Source organism: Pelodiscus sinensis, chromosome 1 (genome assembly GCF_049634645.1).
Source record: "Pelodiscus sinensis isolate JC-2024 chromosome 1, ASM4963464v1, whole genome shotgun sequence".
Classification (NCBI taxonomy): Eukaryota; Metazoa; Chordata; order Testudines; family Trionychidae; genus Pelodiscus; species Pelodiscus sinensis.
In genome coordinates, this window is record NC_134711.1 from 162,088,439 (window position 1) to 162,109,798 (window position 21,360).

The 21,360-nt window shown below is 46.5% G+C and overlaps 1 protein-coding gene across 6 annotated transcripts; it reads right to left on the bottom strand.

Annotated features, from left to right (window-relative positions):
- Positions 1-1,428: 1,428 nt before the first annotated feature.
- Positions 1,429-12,207, bottom strand: LOC102454811 (uncharacterized). Of its 6 annotated transcripts, none has more exons than XM_075909213.1 (4): positions 12,084-12,207; positions 5,935-6,058; positions 3,512-3,625; positions 1,429-3,174 (listed from the first exon to the last, which is right to left on the bottom strand). In XM_075909213.1, exons 2-4 carry the CDS (start codon positions 5,987-5,989, stop codon positions 2,246-2,248), a joined length of 1,098 nt encoding a protein of 365 aa, XP_075765328.1. In that variant the 5' UTR covers positions 5,990-6,058; positions 12,084-12,207; the 3' UTR covers positions 1,429-2,245. The 6 variants fall into 6 exon arrangements, with proteins under 6 accessions (XP_075765328.1, XP_075765325.1, XP_075765327.1 ...); XM_075909210.1 differs by having other exon boundaries at positions 4,442-6,058; positions 12,084-12,124; XM_075909212.1 differs by lacking the exon at positions 12,084-12,207 and adding an exon at positions 4,442-4,526.
- Between the last annotated feature and the right edge of the window lie 9,153 nt (positions 12,208-21,360).

Sequence of the window (21,360 nt, forward strand, 5' to 3'; positions counted from 1 at the left end):
TGGAGGGACGTGATATGAGACTGGCCACTGGAGGCAGTGAGCCTGCAGGAGGGACAACACTGCAGTGTCCATGAGGGCAGCCGTACCAGCAAGGGAGTGGCCAGGAGGGTGGGACTCCGCCATCTTGCCTGCCACCAGAAAAGGTAAGTGGGGCCCCCTGCCTGGGAGACAGCCCCACCAGTCCCCTGCCCTGGGAGCAGCTGGGGGGAGAGAGCCCACACTGGTCCCCAGGGACAAGCTGGCAGTGTAGTCCCCACTAATTTGGGCTGCCCCCAGGGAGAAGCCAGCAGTCAGCTGAGCCCCTCCTCAGCCCTGCTTTGACTCCAGCACCTTCCTGACCATCACACTGGAGCAGCCCCTGCCTATGGTGGAGGAGGTGGAGGAGGCTGCTCCAGTCAGGATGGAGTGCCCCCCCCCCAAGGTCCCCTTTAATCAATTAACCAGTTATTCAATTAGACAGGATTTTACATCCCTAATCCTGACGGCAACATGCCGACTCAGTTCACTGGCATTGCTTCAGACAGTCTAGGGTCAGCTTCCCCTGGGCTACTTCCCAATTCTCCCTCTGGGCATACTTGGCTTGGCACTAGCTTGTTTGGGTCTTCAGGGAACAAAGCCTCTGGCAATCTCCTGGCCAGTCCTCCACTTTCTGGAGGTGCGTGCCACCCTTCCATTTCTGGATCTCGGGGAAAGCGCCTGGCTCCTTCAGCGGCTGGGCCCCAACTGAGCTCTCAGCTCCATCTTTTATACTTCTAGCCCCGCCCCTTTGCTTCCTCAGATAGATCTGGCCCTGCCCACTAGGGTCCATTGGAGTGGCCTTCCCAATCTAGGTCCGAGGAAAGTCAACCCACCTCACTAGACATATTTACAACACAACATACTTGATCACTTTCATTCTAGATAAAAGCATGGAGTAATTTCTTCCCCATGTGGCTTTGTGGACTGAACAGGCAACTCAATAAGTATTCAGCTGACCACCAAGAGTTTTAGTATCCCCAAGCTTTTATCTGAACCAGCATCCTTTTTAGAAGAGGATATAGTCATTGTAGTAGTTTTCTTTCTTGCAAAGGATGCTTTGGGATTACCTGCCTGGTGATCAGGTTTTTCCCCATTCTGACAATTCTGCCTCCCCACATCTTCCAGGACAGAAAACATGTAATTCCTTGATGTCATGATGTTACAACTAAAAATCACAGCACATTACTTCTCTCAGGCTTTGTCAGTGCTACAGACCTTACAGTGACATATCTGTACCACTGCAGCGGCGCTGCTGTAAGATCTCTCATGTAACATTAGTCAGTATAACCTATGTCACTCAGGAGTGTGTTTTTACATACCTGTGACTGACAAATGTTTTACCAACAAAAGTGCTAGTATACACACAGCCTTAGACATATACATAATCCCCTCATCGTAACAACGGACAATTCCAGATTCATGGTGGTTTAAGTTAAAAGAAGGTTTATTCAAGGGGGAAAACAGAATTATGAAATTAAAATTCATATTAAAGTTTAAGAACACATTTAAAGTTAGGCAAATAGCTTAATTTTTTTCAATGCATGTCATCCTCTTTCTGTTTTTCAATTGTTAACTAGCAGATGACGATTAAAAAAAATTCATGCTACATACTGATTACACTTTTATACCTTTCATAAAGTGCCACCCACAAGGGCACTTGAGCAAGCCTCTTTCTGAGAGAAATGTCTATTAAGATGTTAATTGACTTACTCTTGTGGACTAAGTTGTCAAACAGCAGCAAATTTTTCACAGACGCTAATGTCACTACCATTTATCCAGCAAACACAGTTCCAAGGAAAGGGCCTGAATACAGACTATTCACAATGTGGAGTGGGGGTGGGGAGGTTAAATAAATATAATCAATAGGAACTAATAGCTAAAAAAGAGTTCCAGAAATTGGGGAAACAGGAGCCTAGGTTCTTAAGAACCACAAGGCTAGGGTGAGGTCTGGCCAAGATGGCAAAGCCTGGTCACTGTATTGAGAAAGTGTTATAATTTGATCCATGTTACCCTTATCAGGACTAAAAATAAAAGGCCATGATTCTCCTGACTACTTAACTCTTCTCAGTTTCCTCCTGTTGTGGTGCTTCATACCCATTCCCAAAGAATGGCCCAAACCACTATCACACTAACGACATGCTTCCCCCTCTACATCACACCACAATGCTCAACTAGCTTCTCCCTACAGGCAGGGTCATGTTCCCTCTCTTCTCAGCAGCAGCGGTCCCTACTGCGTGTGGTGTTTCTGGTGCCGCACAAGCTGTGGCTGGAAGCGGAAGCATTTCCCACACTGAGCACAATGGTAGGGATTCTCTCCCGTGTGGATCCTCTGGTGTTTGATCAGATTGGAGTTCCCACTGAAGCACTTCCCACACTCAGTACATTTATAGGGTTTCTCCCCGGTGTGAGTCCTGCTGTGGTTGATCAGATCAGAGCTCTGGCCAAAACTCTTCCCACACTCCATGCAAGTGTAGGGCTTGATGCCATTGTGAATCCTCTGATGCTGGATGAGGTGGGAGCGCTGGCTAAAATTTTTGCCACACTCGGGACATTTGTACGGCTTCTCTCCTGTGTGCATGCGCTGGTGTTTTATACACGTAGAGCTATCACTGAAGATCTTCCCGCACTCAGTGCATATGTAGGGCTTGTGCCCTGTGTGGATTCTCTGGTGTTTAATCAGGTTGGAGCTCTGGCTAAAGCTCTTCCCACACTCGTGACACGTGTAGGGCTTCTGGCCTGTGTGGATTCTCCGGTGCTGTATAAGGTGTGAGCTCTGGCTGAAGCCTTTGCCGCACTCTGTGCATTTGAAAGGTCTCTCGCCTGTGTGCATTCTCTGATGCTGGATCAAGTGAATGCTTCGACTGAAGCCCTTCCCGCATTCAGAACATATGGTTGGTCTCTCTGATCGGGATGTTCGTGGGGGGGGGACGTCCTCTCGGTGCTCCTGGAGTGGCTCACCATGAGCAGTTTCAGTTTGTTGCTTCACTAAAGGGTCCTCTGTCAGTGGCATTGCTGAATTGTGCCAACTTACATGGGCTTTTCCCAGGTGAGGACCATGGTCTATATCTCCTTCAGATCTCAATGAAAATACTCTCTGCAGTTCCATGTTTCCAGCATCTTCCTGCTGAAGAATTTCCTCATCTCCACTGTGCTCTCCTGCCAAAGAGAAGATTATTCCAGACATGATTACTCCCTGGGAAAGGACTTGCATACGACTCGTGGGGATAGGATGAGTTCAGTTTTCATGGTGCCTGTCACCAGTCAGAGTACAGGTGAAGGTATACAATACTAACAAAAGTGAGTCAGGACAGGCAGAAACACTCTTGATATTTGGCCTGAAGATACGAGAACTGGTTTCAATGTAAGAAAACTAATTACAAAACAGAACAAGATGTCATGAGGCAGAACCATGACATCACAATAGCTATTGGAATTCCAGCTATTTTTAAACTTATCTCACTGAGTGTTCCAAGTAATTCAGCATATTCCTCACCTGTGTGGATGTATTTCAAGAGCTTGATCTCCTTGCAAGCCTGGTGAGCTGGGTCCGATAGTTCTTTGCCTTGTTCCATTTGGGAAGCCGTGTCACATTCAGGAATTGGAAAACCTGCCCACAAGAAAGAAAACATGATGGCTTATTAAATATTGAATCAATGCTTGTCGCAAAAGGGGTTTTTAATTCCAGCTTTTCTAATGGGGAGGGGAGGGAACAGAACAATTGTGTGTAAGGGTTGAGATACTGAATGATTGGGAAAGTGCGCCAAGATACCCTTTTAGGGAATAACATATCTGAAGGTAGGTGGGTTGTATTCCTGTAGGACAGGGGTGGGGAATCTATGGCCCATGGTTTGCCTTGATCAGGCCTGCAAGGCTCAAGGCTCACTCCGCCAAACTTGAATGGAAGTGAAGGGGAGGGTGGGGGGAATTGATTCCATCCAGTGCATGGCCGCACAGAGCCATTGCTCATCTCTGGAGCTGTGCCAGGTAAGCGCCCCTATCTTCTACCCACTCCAGTCCAGAAACCCTACCTTCATCCCGTTCTTTCACCCTTCCTCCCACTCAGATCTCCCACCCCCATCCTGCTCCTGCACCCTCCCACATGCCACATCCTCAGCCCGCTCCTGTACCCAATGACCCCACCACATCCCCAGCCCGTTCCCTGGCAGCTCCCTCCCACACACTGAGCCCCTCATTTTGGCCCCACCCCAGAGAACATAAGAACGGCCATACTGGGTCAGACAAAAGGTCCATCTAGCCCAGTATCCTGTCTTTGAACAGTGACCAATGCTAGTGGCCTCAGAGGGAGTGAACAGAACAGGTAATCACCACATGATCCCTCTCCTGTTATCCATTGCCAGCCTCTAACAGAGGCTAGGGACACCACTTCTACTCATCCTGGCTAACAGCCATTGATGGTCCTGACCTCCATGAATTGTTCAAGTCCTGTTCAAGTCCTGGTCTTGACAACATCCTTTGGAAACATCCCGGTTCCACAGGTTGACTGTGCGCTGCATGAAAGAAAGCCTTTCTTTTTGTGTTAAACCTGCTACCTATGAAGTTCCTTTGGCGACCCCTAGTTCTTATGTGTTGGGAACAAGTAAACTCTTGGGTGAATGCCATCTGGTCCTGGTGACTTGTAAGTTTATCAATTTGTTCCTAAACTTCCTCTAATGACACCTCAAACTGAGACAATTCCTGTGATTTGTCACCTAAAAAGAATGGCTCAGGTTTGGGAATCTCCCTAACATCCTCAGCTGTGAAGACCGAAGCAAAGAATTCATTCAGTTTCTCTGCAATGATTTTATCGTGTTTGAGTGCTCCTTTAGCATCTCAATTATCCAGGGGCCCCACTGTTTTATAGCAGGCTTCCTGCTTCTATTAAAAAAAACATTTTGCTATTACTTTGAGGTTTTGGCTAAATGTTCTTCAAATGACTTTTGTTATTACATTTTTACACTTAATTTGACAGAATTCATGCTCCTTTCTATTTTCCTTACTAGGATTTAACTTCCACTTTTTAAATTATGCCTTTTATCTCTCACTGCTTCTTCTACTTGGTTGTAAAGCCACGGTGGCACTTTTTTGGTTCTCTTACTGTCTTTTTTAATTTGGGGTATACATTTAAGTTGGGCCTCTATTATGGTGTCTTTGAAGTTTCCATGAAGCTTGCAGGGATTTTACTTTTGACACTGTGCCTTTTAATTTCTGTTTAACTAGCCTCCTCATTTTTGTGAAATTAAATGCTACAGTGTTGGGCTGCTAAGGTGTTTTTCCCACCACAGGGAAAATTTACATTATGGCCACTATTTCCAAGCAGGCCAGTTATATTTACCTCTTGGACCAGATCCTGCACTCCAGTTAGGACTAAATTAAGAATTGTGTCTCCCCTTGTATGTTCCAGAACCAGTTGCTCCAAGAAGCAGTCATTTAAGGTATCAAGAACTTTTCTCTCTGCATCCCGTCCTGAGGTGATGTGTACCCAGTCAATGTGGGGATAGTAGAAATCCCCCACTACTGAGTTTTTTATTTTGATAGCCTGGCTAATTTCCCTTAGCATTTCATAGTCACTATTGCTATCTTGGTCAGGTGGCCAGTAATAGATCCCTATGTCTATATTATTATTAGAGCATGGAATTACTACCCATAGAGAGTTGGTGCCAGTCCCAGGTAGAGGTATGTTGCAAACACAGGTAACTCCAGTAACATTTGTATGTTCACGAGTTAGAGACAAATAAATACTACCATAGATAGTCTCCCCAATAAAGACCTAAGGACAGGAGTGGGCTGCCATTTGAAAATTCTTTTATATGGGAGGAGACTGTAAACTGTAAAGGGCCTGATTCCCCTGAAGAAAGAACCCTGTGTTGAAGCAAATGAAGTCACTTCAGAGATGCTCATAAACAAAGGACTCCTTACCTAGTGAGATGAGATTCTGGTAGTTCTCCTGCATGACATCCCTTTTGAGTTCCATCAGCCCTTTGCCATGAAGCCTTGCTAGGTCTTTGGACAGCACAGCCACACAACAGAGTGCTAATGGTACCTAAAACAAGCATTCTCAGTTCAGTATTTGCTGCTCCAAAGACAATTCTACTGATAAATAGCAAGAGGGAGTGAATGGAACATGAGGGGCACAGGAACTGGGAGTTGCTGCAGAGAAGAAGAGAAGAAACGCAATGGCAAGAAAAAGAAAGGAGGGAAAACCTTAAAAGTCATACAGAAAGAAAGGTGGATAGGGTAGGAAGAAAACCAAAGGGCGAAGGGGGCGGTCCTACAGCACACATCGACCAGCTAACGTGTTAAAACTAAAAACTGCCTTATCTATTTTTAAAAAGAATTAGCTGTCACTCTCAAATATTTCCTAGGCTCTGGTGGCACTAGAATTTTCACCTCAAGTTAACAGATTGTAATCTAGGTTCTTAATACTTTGGTAAAGATCAGTGTGTATATTTCCCAATGTTTGTTACAGACTATATATTTATTCTTTATTCTAAGCTGATGCCAAGGGAAACCAAAGCTATGAGAGAATTTCCAGACAAATCTTCAAGTCAATTTGCAATTAATTAACTGGAGGTAAGAACTCAAGGGAAGACCCCAGTGTGAACAAGTGCTTGAAAGTGATTGGTTACTGCCCCCACCTGTGCCTACTCACCCACCAACAATGGCTGGGAAAGTGGCACTGCTGACATGTTAATCGTGCATACATGCTAGCAGTATGGAAGTTTCAGATCTAACAAGCCATCAAGATGAATGGGGCAGGTAACACTCTCTGGTGTTTTTCTTCAAAATACCAGTTCCTGGGGTCATGTGATTACATGAGAATCTCGAACTTTCATTTAAAAGTTTCTAGCCCCAATGGCTACACATAAAAGCTTGAAAATGTGAAGTCTAAATGCTTAAAATGAGGGAAGTAAAAAGGATACCAAATGAAATATTTAAAAGCATAATGATTTGAGGGCGGGGGGGACCTGACTACATTGCTTTCAATTAGCAATACTTCAGTCTTATCGTTTCAGGCTATGCGTTGAGCTTCACATTCTGTGACAGGCTCTTAAAAACAAGATGCACTAGAAACTTTTTAGAAGAGGAGAATTAAATTCTCCAGGAACTCAAAAGGCAGGCAGCAGCTGTCTCCATTGGCTGGATGGATGGAGAGTGCTCTAAACTGCTCTGGGCTGCTCTGTGGCATTGTAAGCATGTGAAACAACTCTTCTAGAATACGTCTCACGCTGATATGTGAAGAATTGAAGGGGGAGATCACTGTCTATGGCCCTTTTGGGTCTGAGGGCTGGTCTACATTGGGGACTTCAGCCATCAGTGATTTTTCCCAACACTGTAGTTGCATGAGAACAACCACAGACAAAACAACTATAATTTGCAATTTGTGTCAGTGCAACTAACCCCTCTTTAACCAGAAGAGACCAAGGTCTTGTGTACACTAACAGGTTACTCTGATATAGCTCTGCTACTGGTTGGCTCCAATGGCTGTAACTGCTGGGACTGCTAACAAAGATATTAATTAGGGATGGGCTACCACCACAACATTCAGGCAATATTTGTATTTAGAGGCCATATTATTGGATATTAACAACTATATATGCTTACAATGGAAATACACAAATGAAAATATAAGTTATCAGGCATGTTCCCTCCTCTTCTAATTCTGCAGGAGACTCCCAGCAGGGGCATCCATCATACTTTAACCTTAAGGGTGGGCAATGACTTTTGTTGGAGGACCACGCCAAGATTTTGGTAAATGGTCAAGAGCTGCAATTTTCTATGGAGGAGGTGTGGAGTCTGGGATGGGTGCAGAAGGGAGCTCAGGATAGGGGTGCAGGAGAGGATGTGGGGTCTGAGAGGAAGCACAGGTCTGGGAAGGGGCAATGCAAGGATCTGGGAGGGAGTTGTGACCAGAAGGTAGGAGACTGCCTATCTCCCAGAACTGGAAGGGACCTTGAAAGGTCATTGAGTCCAGTCCCCTGCCTTCACAGCAGGACCAAGTACCATACTCCCCGACAAATTTTTGACCCAAATGGCCTCCGCAAGGATTGAACTCACAACCCTGGGTTTAGCAGGCCAATGCTCAAACCACTGAGGAGAAGGTTTGGGTGGTGGCTTAGGACAGGGAGCTGCGGTGTGGTAGGAGGTGGGGTGCCAAGTGCCAGGTACAGGTTCCGGTTGGGAGATGTTTACCTAGACGGCTCCCTGCCAGCAGCCAAGCAAGACCCTCAGGCAGGCTCCCTGCCTGCTTCAGCCCCATGGCTCAGAGCAGCCAGCTGCTGAGCAATATGCTGCTCTGTACTGGGGAGGAAACTTCACGTGCTGCCTCCGCCTCCAGCACAATCATTGCAGCTCCCATTGGCTGATTTCCATGCAAAACACACACACACCTCACAAGGGGCAAGTGGTGACTAGAAGCACCAGGCCCCAACAGAGAGACACTTTGAGTGGGCTGAGGCTACAGCAGGCAGAGAGCTGTATGAGGGCTCTACCGGGCTGCTGGCTGGGAGCAACTTAGGAAAGCACCTCCTAGCAAGAGCCTGCATCTGGCACCCGCTGCCCTTCTATACCTCAACTCCCTGTCCTAGGTCACCATCCAAACCCTCTGCATTCCCCTTCCTCCCAGTCACAACTCCCTCCCAGACCCTGCATCCCCTTCTGCACTCCTGTTCCAGGGCAGAATCCTCTCCTGCACCCATATCCCCCCCAAACCTGCACCCCCTGCAGCATCTCAATTCCCTGTTCTTGCTCATAACCCAAACCCCCTGCACCTGGTCAGAATCCTCTCCTGCATTCATATTCCCTCATAGGCCCTCCATCCCAATTCCATGCCGTAGGTCACTTCTCACTCCTTCACCCAAACTCCTTCCCAGACCCCAATCTCTCTTCTGCACCCCAAACCCTAAGTTCCCTTCTGCACCCAACTCTATCCCATGGAAAGAATGCAGCCCTTGACCACCTACCAAAATGTTGGAGTCATCATAAATGACTGCTCACCCCTGTTTTATGGTGTGGTTGTGTCCTGAGCTAAGGGAGGGTCAGAGTAAGGTTTACATGAGGGTTACTATCCAGAAGTAATCTCTTAAATATTTACCATTCATCCTTACTTTTACTTCAGTTCTCTACCAGGAACTCTGGAGATATTTGAAATTGCTCACCATCAATGTACACACTTTATATTTGAGCCTGTAAAACTTCCTCCACTCTGATAGTTAGGAGTTTTAATAAATGTGTATATTTTACTTTTAATTCCACCCAGCGACATGTACTTTTTATGGCTGGGGCAAGGTATTTTTGGTTTACAGGGACTGCTCTAGTATGGAGTCCCATGTTTTCAGAAAGCCATTTTCTAATCCATAGGACCCTGGAATCTATTCTTGCAGCAGAACGAATAGCATAACACTTCCATTCTCTAAGCTTTGAACCCTGGGGACTACAGGGCAAAGCTTACATTCTGAGGAATCATAGTGTGTATATTTTCCCCCTGACACTGAATAATACTAACTTTCTGTTCCCACTGGAGAGATTTTTGCTGCAGGGAAGAGTATAGTTAATCCTTTAATACCAGTAGCAAGTATTACCCTTATCTGTGAGAGACAAAGTGAATAGGATAATTTTTTTTATTGGACCAGCATCTGTTGGTGAGAAAGACAAGCTTACACAGGGCACATCTAGACTACGTGTGGCTTCCGAAAGAAGATATGCAAATTCGACTCAAATGTGCATATCTTCTTCCGTTTTTTTTCCCAGAAGAGGCTTTTCCAATATTTGGCCCATCTACATGGGGCCAAATATCAGAAAAAAACATTCTTTCAAAAGCCCCCCTTTTTCCTCCTAAAAGGAAGTTTACAGGGGGCTTTCCCCATATTTGGCCCTGTGTAGACGGGCCAAACAGCGGAAAAGCCTCTTTCGGAGAAAAAAACGAAAGAAGATATGCAAATTCAAGCTGAATTTGCATCTCTTTTTTCGGAAGCCGCGTGTAGTTTAGATGTGCCCACAGAGCTCGACTCAGGAGCAGTCAGTCTCTACTCTGCACCATTGCACCCCCTTTCCTTCTGCCCCCCAGTACTAGCTATTAAGGGATTCAGTCTCATTTGCAGAACATGCTGATGACTGCAGATCGGGGTAGGCAAACTTTTTGGCCTGAGGGCCACATCTTGGTATTGAAGTTGTATGGAGGCCCATGAATGCTCACAAAATTGGGGTTTGAGGTGATTGAGGGTTCTGGTTGGGGGTGCAGCTTTAGAGTAGGGGCCAGAAATGAAGAATTCAGGGTGTTGGATGGTGCTCCTGGCTGAGACTGAGGGATTCGGAGGGCCATAAAGTGCCTCTCAGCTGGGACAAAAGATTAGAGCCGGGGGGAGGGGGGAGCTCCAGCTGGGGGTGCAGGCTTTATGGTCTGACTGGGGATGAGAGGTTCAGGATGCAGGAGGGTGCTCCCGTGTGGGATGGAATGGCTTGGGGGGTGGGAGGGGAACAAGGCAGTTGGGGTGCTGGGGGGGAAGGCTCCAATTGGGGGTGCACTCTGGGGTAGGTATTAGAGGTTTGGGGTGCAGGAGCATGCACCAGATTATGACTGAAAAGTATGGAGGACAGGAGGGGGATCAGGACTGGGAAAGGGGGTTGTGGCAAGTGAGTGGAGTGTCAGGGGTGCAGGATCTGAGTGGTGTTTACTTGAACTGGCTCTTGGAAACAGCGGGCTTTGGCCCCTCCAGCTCCCACACGGAGACAGACTACATGGCTCCGCATGCTGCCCCACTCGCAGGTACTGTGCCCGGCAGCTCTCGTGGTTCCCTGCCAATGGGAGCTGCAGACTTGGGGTGGGGGTGGGGGGGTCAGTGTGTGGAGCCCCCAGGCTGCCCTTGCTTCCAGGAGCTGCGCAGAGCCACCATATGCACTGAGCAAGGCAAGTCTCCAACCCTGCTCCCCAGTAGGAGCGCGTGGTCCCCATGAATAGGTCCAACAGGCCAGATGCGGCTCATGGCTCTAGATCCTTTATTTCCATACTGCCTGCAGTACTAACCTCTACAGTTTTGTAAAGGTGGAAGGCTGTAACCCAGCACGAGGCATTCCCCTCTTGTGTCAGCTGAGTGGGGACAGCGGAACATCCCATGGGTCTTATTGTGGGGGAGGGTTCCCAAGAATGCCACCTTCACTTTGGATGTGGAACTTCCCATGGCAGAAGGAGTGCAAGACACCACAGGGGCCAGATGCTGGAGGAACGGGGTGCAAGTGGCCTGCAGGAAAGTGGTAGGGAGATGGGATGCAAGAATAAGAGGATTGTGGGGCTGTTAAAGGAAATGGGTGCTGTAATGCAGGGAGACTGCTGTATTGCAGCAGGAGAGTGGTGCATGAATGGGGGCTGCCTGGAGGAGACAAGGAAAGGGAGGCTGCCTGCTGGAGTGCTAGGGAGATAAAAACATGGAAGGGGGGTTCAAACCCCAAATCTGCAAAGATGAAGAGGACAGATGATTCCAGGGGCAGGGGGGCAAGCAATGTAAAAGTGGGCAGCTGTAAGAGGGAGTGGGGCCAGGAAGGGCTAATGACAACAGTAAAAGGGGGGCAAGAATTGAGAGTCACACCACTGGTCTGTGCTACAGAAATGGGGTGGAATCCCTGGGGAGCACCACGGAGGAAGGGAAATAAATGGAAAGGAACAGGTATTGGAAGGGAGTCAGGTGGGGAAAATTTGAGGGGTGGAGGGAGGGAAAGGTCCCTTATTTTGTCAGCTGGGTTCTGATTGGGGAACAATCAGTGGGAATTCAATCAGTACCCAGCTGAAAAAAAATGAGGGACCTTTCCCCTTCCCCACCACCCCGGTTCTGTGCACGGCGGCCAGCCTGCAGCTCTCTGTGCCTCTCTCCGAAGTCCCGTCCTGTGTTTGCTAGACGTCCCAGGGCTGGTAAGCCAGACTCAGTGACTTTTTTTTTTTTCCAGCGGATCTGCCACGGTTTTTGAACACTGGCAGTCCAGCCTGGCTGCCTCATGCCCCTGCGAGCCAGCCTGGGCAGCCAATGCATGCACGCCTCCCCCGGCACGGAGCGCTGCCACAGCCCCATTTTGCCTACCTGCAAGAAAACGCAAACAGGGATCGCACAGCCGCCCGCCCCAGGCTCTCCGGCTGCTGTGCGCTGCGCTAGCCAAGCAGAGCTCAGATTGCAGCTTCCTGCTTGGGGAGGGCAAAGGACGCTTCCTGGGAGGAGCCAGGCTGCGGGGATAATATAATACCTCAGGGCTGCTGAGGGAGGGGATCTCTCCAAGGAGCCCTGCTAGGCGAGGCTTGGCTAGGGCCAGTGGTCACAGTGCACATCCCAGCATTTGTTCCCACTGCTCCATGCATGCTCCAGGGACAGGGCTGGGCTTTCCATGAGGCGAGCTGAGGCAGCTGCCTCAGGTGCCAGACGGGGGGTGGGCATCACCAGGTGCCAGACTGGGGGGGGGGGGGCATCACTAGGACCCAGAGTGTAGAAAATTGTGGCTGCTGCTGGTACATATGGGGGTGTCATTTGAGCTCCCCGCCTCAGGTGTCAAAATGTTGTGGGCTGGCCCTGTCCAGGGAGCACATTCCAGAAAGTAGCGAGGGCCAAGCCTGGCAGCCATAAGTGAAGGGCTTGTGTATGGCTCAGCTAGGCTTCTACTCTGGGGTGGGGTTCAGCGGGAGGAGCACCTCTCACTGTACAGACGGCTCAGCTTGGCACATGATGTTGGCAGAAGCCATTCCTTTCCAGGCTGTGAACTCGCTGGTGTCTTACTTAAGGCCCCAGCTCCTGGAGTCAAGTGACTGCACATTTCAACTTATTTATTTTAATGGAGTAAAAAGTTTCTAGTCCTCGTGATTGTGGGGGAGAGCTTGACTGTATAACCCAAATGCAGCCTAAAGGCTCGAAAATCCACAAAGAAACAACCCCCCTCTTTTTTTTTAAAAGAATGCTTTTAAAGGCAATGTTATGATTTTTAAACATTTTGGGTCTAGACTGTAAATTCTGAGGCAGAGGCTTTTTGTTCCATCTTTTAAAAAAAAAGGCAGACAGTCTTCAGAAACAAGCACTTCTGAAGTTAGCCCTTGATATTTTACAGAATGCTGGGGGGCTAGGTGTTGATAGTCATCCCACACAGGGTAGCAAGAAGGTTCAATGCCCTCTATGCAATAGAGCTTTATATGTATGCAGAGTTGTTGCTATGCCAGTCCCAGGGTACTAGAGAGACAGGGTATGTCTGCACTTGCACCCTCTTTCGAGAGAGGGATGCAAATACAGCTGAGCAAAATTGCAAATGAGGTGTGGATTTGAATTTTCCGTGCTTCATTTGCATAATTGCAGACTGCCGCTATTTCGAAATACCCTATTTCGAAATAATAAACGCTGTGTAGATGCGGTTATTTCGGGAGAAAACCCTTCTTCCAAAATAACAGGTAAACCTTGTTGTATGAGGAATAAGGGTTATTTCGGAAGAGGGGTTTTCTCCCAAAGTAATTGCGTCTACACAGCATTTGTTATTTCGAAATAGGGTATTTCAAATTAGTGCCAGTCTGCAATTATGCAAATGAAGTGCGGGAAATTCAAATCCACTCCCCATTTGCAATTTCGCTCAGCTGCATTTGTATCCCTCTCTCGAAAGAGGATGCAAGTGTAGACATAACTACCTCACGCTCTCTGTGGGTATCTTTTATTATAATACAATATTATACAATATAATACAATATAATATTATATTATATACAATAGGCTGTGAATGGAATGTGACTGTTTCTCATCAAATGGAAAGGGAGGGTTGTTATAGCAGGGACAGTTATACTGCAGAATGACCCCAGGGAGGCAGCAACCAAGTGTGCCCCCACCTTCCCAACAGCCCCAGAGATCTGTGAAGTAGCTGCCACCTGGGCAGTGCAGCCCCAGCCAGCCCATGGGAGAGGTCACCGCTGCTCCAATAGCCCTGGAGAGTCCTGGCTGGGCAGCACAGCCCCTGCCACCATGGGCCAGCCCTGGGGAGCATCTGCCAGCTCCCCTCCCCTCCCCTCTTTGGCTCCGTCTACACTGCATCATTTTTGCGGAAGAGGAAATGCAAATTAAGCTCTCATTAGCATTTCTTGCTCTTTCATTTGCATATTCTCTTTTCATCCTTTTTGCGGAAGAGGTTTTTGCAGAAAAAAATTCAGTGTAGACTGGGCCATTTTGTGCAACCTCCTCCCCCCCCCCCCCCCATTGCTCAAGAACCCTTATTCCTCAAAAAATTGTTAACATAAACTATGCGGCTGACAGAAATAGAATGATTTCACAACTCCAGCTGTTGATAAGTAGTTTCTTGCTAGACAGAAAGCTCTCAAACTGAGTTTTCTTTATCCATTCAGAAGATCTGTTTCTTCATCTGGTGGACTGCACCCTGAGTAAGTTCGTGGATGACACTAAGCTAGGGGGAGAGGTAGATATGCTGGAGGGCAGGGATAGGGTCCAGAGTGACCTGGACATATTAAAGTATTGGGTCAAAAGAAATCTGATGAGGTTCAACAAGGATAAGTGTAGAATCCTGCACTTGGGATGGAAGAATCCCAAGCATTGTTACAGGTTGGAGACTGAATGGCTAAGTGGCAGTTCTGCAGAAAAGGACGTGGGGGTTACAGTGGATGAGAAGCTGGATATGAGTCAACAGTGTGTCCTTGTAGCCAAGAAGGCTAATGGCATATTAGGGTGCATTAGGAGGAGCATTGCCAGCAGATCCAGAGAAGTGATTATTCCCCTTTTTTTGTCTCTGGTGAGGCCACATCTGGAATACTGTGTCCAGTTCTGGGCCCCTCACTATAGAAAGGATGTGGACGCGTTGGAGAGGGTCCAGCGGAGGGTGACCAAAATGATTAGAGGGCTGGAGTGCATGACCTATGAGGAGAGACTGAGGGAGTTGGGTCTGTTTAGTCTGCAGAAGAGAAGAGTGAGGGGGGATTTGATAGCAGCCTTCAACTTCCTGAAGGGAGGTTCCAAAGAGGATGGAGAGAGGCTGTGCACAGTAGTGACAGATGGCAGAACAAGGAGCAATGGTCTCAAGTTACAGTGGGAGAGGTGTAGGTTGGATATTAGGAAAAACTATTTCACTAGGCGGGTGGTGACGCACTGGAATGGGTTCCCTAGGGAGGTGGTGGACTCTCCATCCCTAGAGGTGTTTAAGTCTCGGCTTGACAAAGCCCTGGCTGGGATGATTTAGTTGGGATTGGTCCTGCCTTGGGCAGGGGGCTGGACTTGATGGCCTCCTGAGGTCTCTTCTAGCCCTATGACTCTATGATATCTGGTGACAATAGGACAAGGTCTCCTTAATATTCTCGTATTAAAATATTGTAATGCAATCTACATGGAATGTATTATGTTTGTGACTTCCTGATTTTTGGCTAAAGGCTGAGGTTCTTTCAGTCTGGCTGCAAATGAAGGCTTTCAAGGTAAATACAGAAAAAAAGCCTTATCCTTACAGTGGCTTGTCTGATGTCGGCAGCTCTTGGTGGGGCTCCTCTGCCTCAGTCACACACATTATTCTGTGCCTGGCACTCTGTGCCCTGCCTCTCCTGGTCAAAGCCTTGGGCTTCCACTACCCTTCTACTTTGCTGAGCATTCCTGGGGCTAAGAGATGGGGGTTGATTTCTGGTCCTTGGATCCTGTGGCTTCTTTATTCTCTAGGCTGCATATTGCAACCCCAATTACTCCTCTCACACACCCATGTGTTTTATCTAAAGCCCTGGTTCTGCCAAACATATCTATGTCTCCTTTGGTGAGTTCATCATATTTTTAGAAGTTTTTCTAAACTTTCACAGTTGAAGTATATTGCTGTCTGCCATGCAATACTGGCATGATGTAGCATTATTCCAAATGCCTAGTATAGTGCCCTAAAGAAATCAAAGGAAAAAGTTCAGGGCAGGTAAATGATGTTCAGGAGCAAGACAGTGGTGTGGTGAATGGTTTCTTTCAGATTCCCTTAGCTTCTAGTTAAATTTCCAGCGTTTCAACAAAAAGAACAAGAGCTACTTTCAGAATGCCCCTTCACTTACCTATTCACAAGCTTTGGATTATAATAATTTGTGATATAATATGTTAAAGGATTTGGCCCCCAATTCAACTTTATACGTAGTTACTGCCTTGTAAAATGGCTTGCTTCCCCTGTGTATGTAATTAATGCTATTGGTCACAGTTTGAAGTGGTTAAAAATTTAACTCTTAACCACAATGATGATGATGAGAAAGCACTCAGTCCATTGGAGAAGCTGTCTTTATAATGTGATTCTGAGAAGTTAGCATGTTGTAAGTCACTGTAACATACTGTAGTGTATGTTTCATACTGCTTAGGCATAATAGCTAACTGTAGCCTAACCTAATCTCTTATCCTTTTACCAAGACAATGATCCTCTCTAATATTTTTACTGTGTTTCGATTACTTTCAGGAGAATGCAATGCAGTAATAGTTCACATACTGCATTGTTGACTAATTTATTAGTGTGTTTTAATACTATTTACTATAAACATGAAAATGGGACATCCTTGTATGAGTTGTTACAGTTTAAGCATCCTCATCCCATGACTTTTTTTGTAGCGACAGTGTCACGAATCATACGTAGTGTGAATGGTTGTCATGAGTGAATTAGCACTAGGGATTCGTGTAGACCCCAAGTCTCTTTCGAAAGAGCTCTTTCAAAAAAGCCTCTTTCGAAAGAGATCGTCTAGACAGCCACAAGAGTTTTGAAAAAGCAGTCTGCTTTTTCAAAAGTGATCACCCAGGCAATCTGGATGCTCTCTTCTGAAAAAGCCCTGTTTGCATTCAAGAACACCTTTTTGTATGGATTAAAAAAAACCCACCGCATTCTTTTGATTTAATTTCGAAAGAACACAATGGTTGTCTAGATGCAGGTGAAGTTTTTTTCAAAAAAAGGCCACTTTTTTCAAAAAAACTCCATAGTCTAAACACTCTCCAGGTGAACTGAAGAGAGGCCATGCTAAGGTTCGACTCAGTGCCCCAGAGAATTATGGACTTACTTACAACTTTGAGAGAAAGGACTGTGTGAAAGAAAAGACTGTGGGTGTGTCTAGACTACATGCCTCCTTCGACGGAGGCATGTAGATTAGCCAGATCGGAAGAGGGAAATGAAGCCGCGATTAAAATAATCGCGGCTTCATTTAAATTTAAATGGCTGCCCCGATCTGCCGATCAGCTGTTTGTCGGCAGATCGGGGGAGTCTGGACGCGATGCCCCGACAAAGAAGCCTTTCTTCATCGACACAGGTAAGCCTCGTGAAACCAGGCTTACCTGTGTCGATGAAGAAAGGCTTCTTTGTCGGGGCATCGCGTCCAGACTCCCCCGATCTGCCGACAAACAGCTGATCGGCAGATCGGGGCAGCCATTTAAATTTAAATGAAGCCGCGATTATTTTAATCGCGGCTTCATTTCCCTCTTCCGATCTGGCTAATCTACATGCCTCCGTCGAAGGAGGCATGTAGTCTAGACACACCCTGTGTGTACTGAGGACACAAAATGGTACAGAAGGAGGCAACGTTCCCAGATAAGAAGGAGTAACAAGGGAGAGACCTAGTCAAGGACATTCTATTGTTTATCACTCGTGGTGAGGCAAGCAGAATTGGGTGGTGCGAGCAGGGCACCTCAAGATTGGTCAAGGTCACACTAGCAAGAAGGAGGGTATGACATTACCCCAGCCAGGCTGGGTACAACCCATGGACCTCGTCCCACCCAACTGGCCACTACCGAGGGGATATAGACCACACCATTTTGCTCCATGAGTTGGAGTCCATCAGTTTGGCATATTGGGGTGATGTGCGCATCAGACTTCTGCCTCAACCAAATTAACAAACATTACCTGTGGTTTGGCCAGCCCCAGAGGGTGAGTGGCATGTGTGAATGTGTTTGTGAGAGTGTGTGTGACAGCCTCTTCCCGACTTATGAACTGGTTACGGACCAAGCAGTTGGTCGTAACTCGGTTTGTTTGTAAGTCAGACCCTATAGAGTTACATGTGACCACGCTGTTTGTAAGTACGGATCGTGTTCTTAACTCAGGGTCTGCCATTTACGACAGCTTCGGTCATAACTGCGAATGGTCGTAAATCGACCGTTCGCAACTCGGGGACCGGCTGTACAATTGGATTAAGAATTAGGCTGCTAAAATTGGGTTAAGGATTAGATTTAGACTGTTAACTATTCCATTTAAACATTGCTTTAACCTGCCTTTTAATGCCTTTTAATTGCTAATTACTAGATTTACATATTGCTTTTAAAACTGCTCCTGAATTGCTTGCAGTAAAACTTGTTAGAGGTATATTTGGGCTACTGTGGATCTATTGTTCTGTGACGCTGATTAAATGCCTGATGTGTGGCCTGATCAACCATACAATAGCACCCTCTTGTGACAACTGTGTGAACTATGTGGCTAGTTATAGCTGGGAGGTGGGAGTGTGGGCTCCTGCGCTCTGGTGGAGCAGAGCTTAAGTAGGGGCAAATGAGAAGGAATGCTGAAGAGCAGGAGCAAGACAAGGGGTTCATGGCCATTGGGAGGCAGGGATTGCAAACAGCAGGGTGGGTATCAGGTAGGTCATATCAACTTAAGAGCTCCTGAACTGTGAGGACCAGTCAGACAGACCCAACAGTTGGGAATCAGGCAGGTTGGGGTGAGCTGAGCAACTTGAGCAGTATGGGAGGAGCAGAAAAGTACGTCACTAATGTCGATGTTGTTCGCATTATTATTTATTTGTATTAACGTTGCTTTTAGGAGCCCCAGTTGTGGACCAGGACTCCATTGTGGCAAGACACGGTACAAAACCGAAACAAATCAAGTTTACAATCTGCATATTAGACAAGAGGCAACAGATGAAGACAGGTGGATGGAGGAGTATAAGGATGCTATGAGACAATATTGGCCATCCTGATAGGCAGTGGTGTCAGTGCACCAGGACCCTGACTGTCGTCAAAGTTCTTTGTGGGCCTAATGGCAAAGGAGAGTGTTAAAGAAAGTTTTGGAGAAGGATAATGAATTAGTTTTGAGGCTGTTTATGGGGAGCATCTGTCAAGTGTGTGAGACATTGTGGGTGAAAGCACAAAGCTGCTTGAAAATTTAACAATTCTAATCTTAATCATAATGTTAAACATCAGCAAGATTTACTCTTGTGCCAAGATTCTAGGGGCTGCTTTAAATTACAAAATCTGGCTGTAGTTCCCCATTGAGTCCCAGGTGACTCTGTGGGGTGCAGAATTCCTCCATTTTAGAACAATTTGCAGCATCAGAGCCTAACACCATAAGTTGCTTGAATAGCAGACATGCAGGGGTGGATGAGAGTGCCGCGGGGCCCAGGGCCGCGGGGCCCCGGGCAGCAAAATTTCGCGGGGCCCCACCTTTGACACAGCGCATGTGCCGTGGTGCCAAGGCGCATGCGCGGGGCCTCGGGAAGCGCGGGGCCCGGGGCAGCTGCCCTGCTCACCCTGCCCTAAATCTGCCGCTGCAGACATGTATCCTTATGTATCTAAGAAGCCACATCAGTGCTGCTTTATTACTTTACAAAACTGACATGAAAATACAAATACTAGTACTACTAACAACACAAACATGCATGCACAGACCTACTTCAGCTCCAGCTTTGTTCTTGTGCGTGTTCTCACTAGGGATGTAATAGTACAGTCCAGGGGTTCTCAAACGTTGTAATACCGTGACCCCCCTCTAAGTTGCTCGTGACCCCCTGGGGGGCCAGGACCCACAGTTTGAGAAACACAGGTATAGTCGATTACCTGATTAACCAATAAGCAAAATCTTAAAGGTTAATGCTATAGACTACATGCATTCTCCTCCCCCAGTAGATTTTTTAGCAGGCTGACCAGCAGCCTAGCTCAGTTCAGGCTTGTGCCAGGTCCGGGACCTACCCCCGCTTCGGTTCTGCATTTAAAGTGTATTAGGAGCTAGGTGAGCAGGCAGCCTGGCTCACTTCTGACTCGTGCTGGGTATAGGAGCTCACACCCCCTCACGCCCGGGCAGGGACTGCTGCCTCTCTGATACAGAGGCAGCTGCATGGGGCGGCAGGCAGCCAGTCCACAAGGAGAGCTGGTTTTTAAACTGGCTCCCTCATGGACCAGCTCCCTCCTGGCACCACATGCTCCCTCCTGTCCCCAGGAGTGGGGCTGGAGCTCAGTAGCTACTGGCCCTACCCCCTGGGGACTATAGAATAGTTGACTAACTGATAAGAATTCATAAGGTTAATCGACTATTCAATTAACTGATATTTAACATCCCTAGTTCTCAGAATAGGCATGAGAAAAACCTTATTTCCCCAGCTTTATTTTGCTTTGAAATTTCTTCTTATGCAGCACTGACCTCTACCTGCTGCAGTAGCAGCTAAGAGGCGGAAAACGAGGAAGTATATTAATGCGTTCTTACTTAGTGCTGGTCTACCATAGTGGTTGAAGCCACAATGGTTCCCTTCCAAAATATCCACTGTCCCCTTGTGAGACATTCTAGCTCTGAGTAAATAAGTGATTAAAAAAATAGAACCAGCCTTTAAGCATTTCTGCATGTTCACAATCTTCAAGACTCATCATTCAGTAAGGATTAAAGTCATTGGGATGTAGAGGTTTCCTCAAAAAAATTCATATAATGGTATATACAAAATACCAGATCAAAATCATTTCTGAAATGTCATCTAGTTTTATCTTCCAGTTTATGTTGTTTGCACTTATTCTTCTTCAGGGTAAGATATTTTTCTTTCGTTCTTTCTTTTTTTCTTCTTAGTAATTCTTTAAGAGTGTGATGTGTTTACACTAAATTCAGATTATACATGTGATTTTGTTCCAACTTAAATCAAGGTGAATTTAGGCATGGTGTTCAGTGACTGCAGGAATATTAAAGTATGTTTTAGGATGAAGTAGAAGCATATGCTCAGCATTTTTCAATCTTGATTTTGGTATGTAGCCTTACTTTCTAGTGATGTTGTTTATTACAAAACAAAGTACCTCAGTATGAGAGGATTTTGACATATCTGGAAAAATCACCAAAGAGAAACATAATCAATTTAATATAAATAAACTATATTGTACATCTAATGCTGGAAAAAGTATTGTACTAAATTGATAGTGAGAAGCTGACAACAGTATATGATGATAGGTGTTATTTCTGAATTAATGTTTTTTGTATATTTCCAGAAGACAAAAATAACATGACTAGTATTAGCTGCTGAAATATTCTCCACACTTGGCATCAGAATATACCGGTAGTGGCATTTTTTCCTCAAAGGATCATAAAGCACTTGAAAAACATTACTTAATTAAAACAAAAAACAGGACTATGTAGCACTTTAAAGACTAACAAGATGGTTTATTAGGCACATGA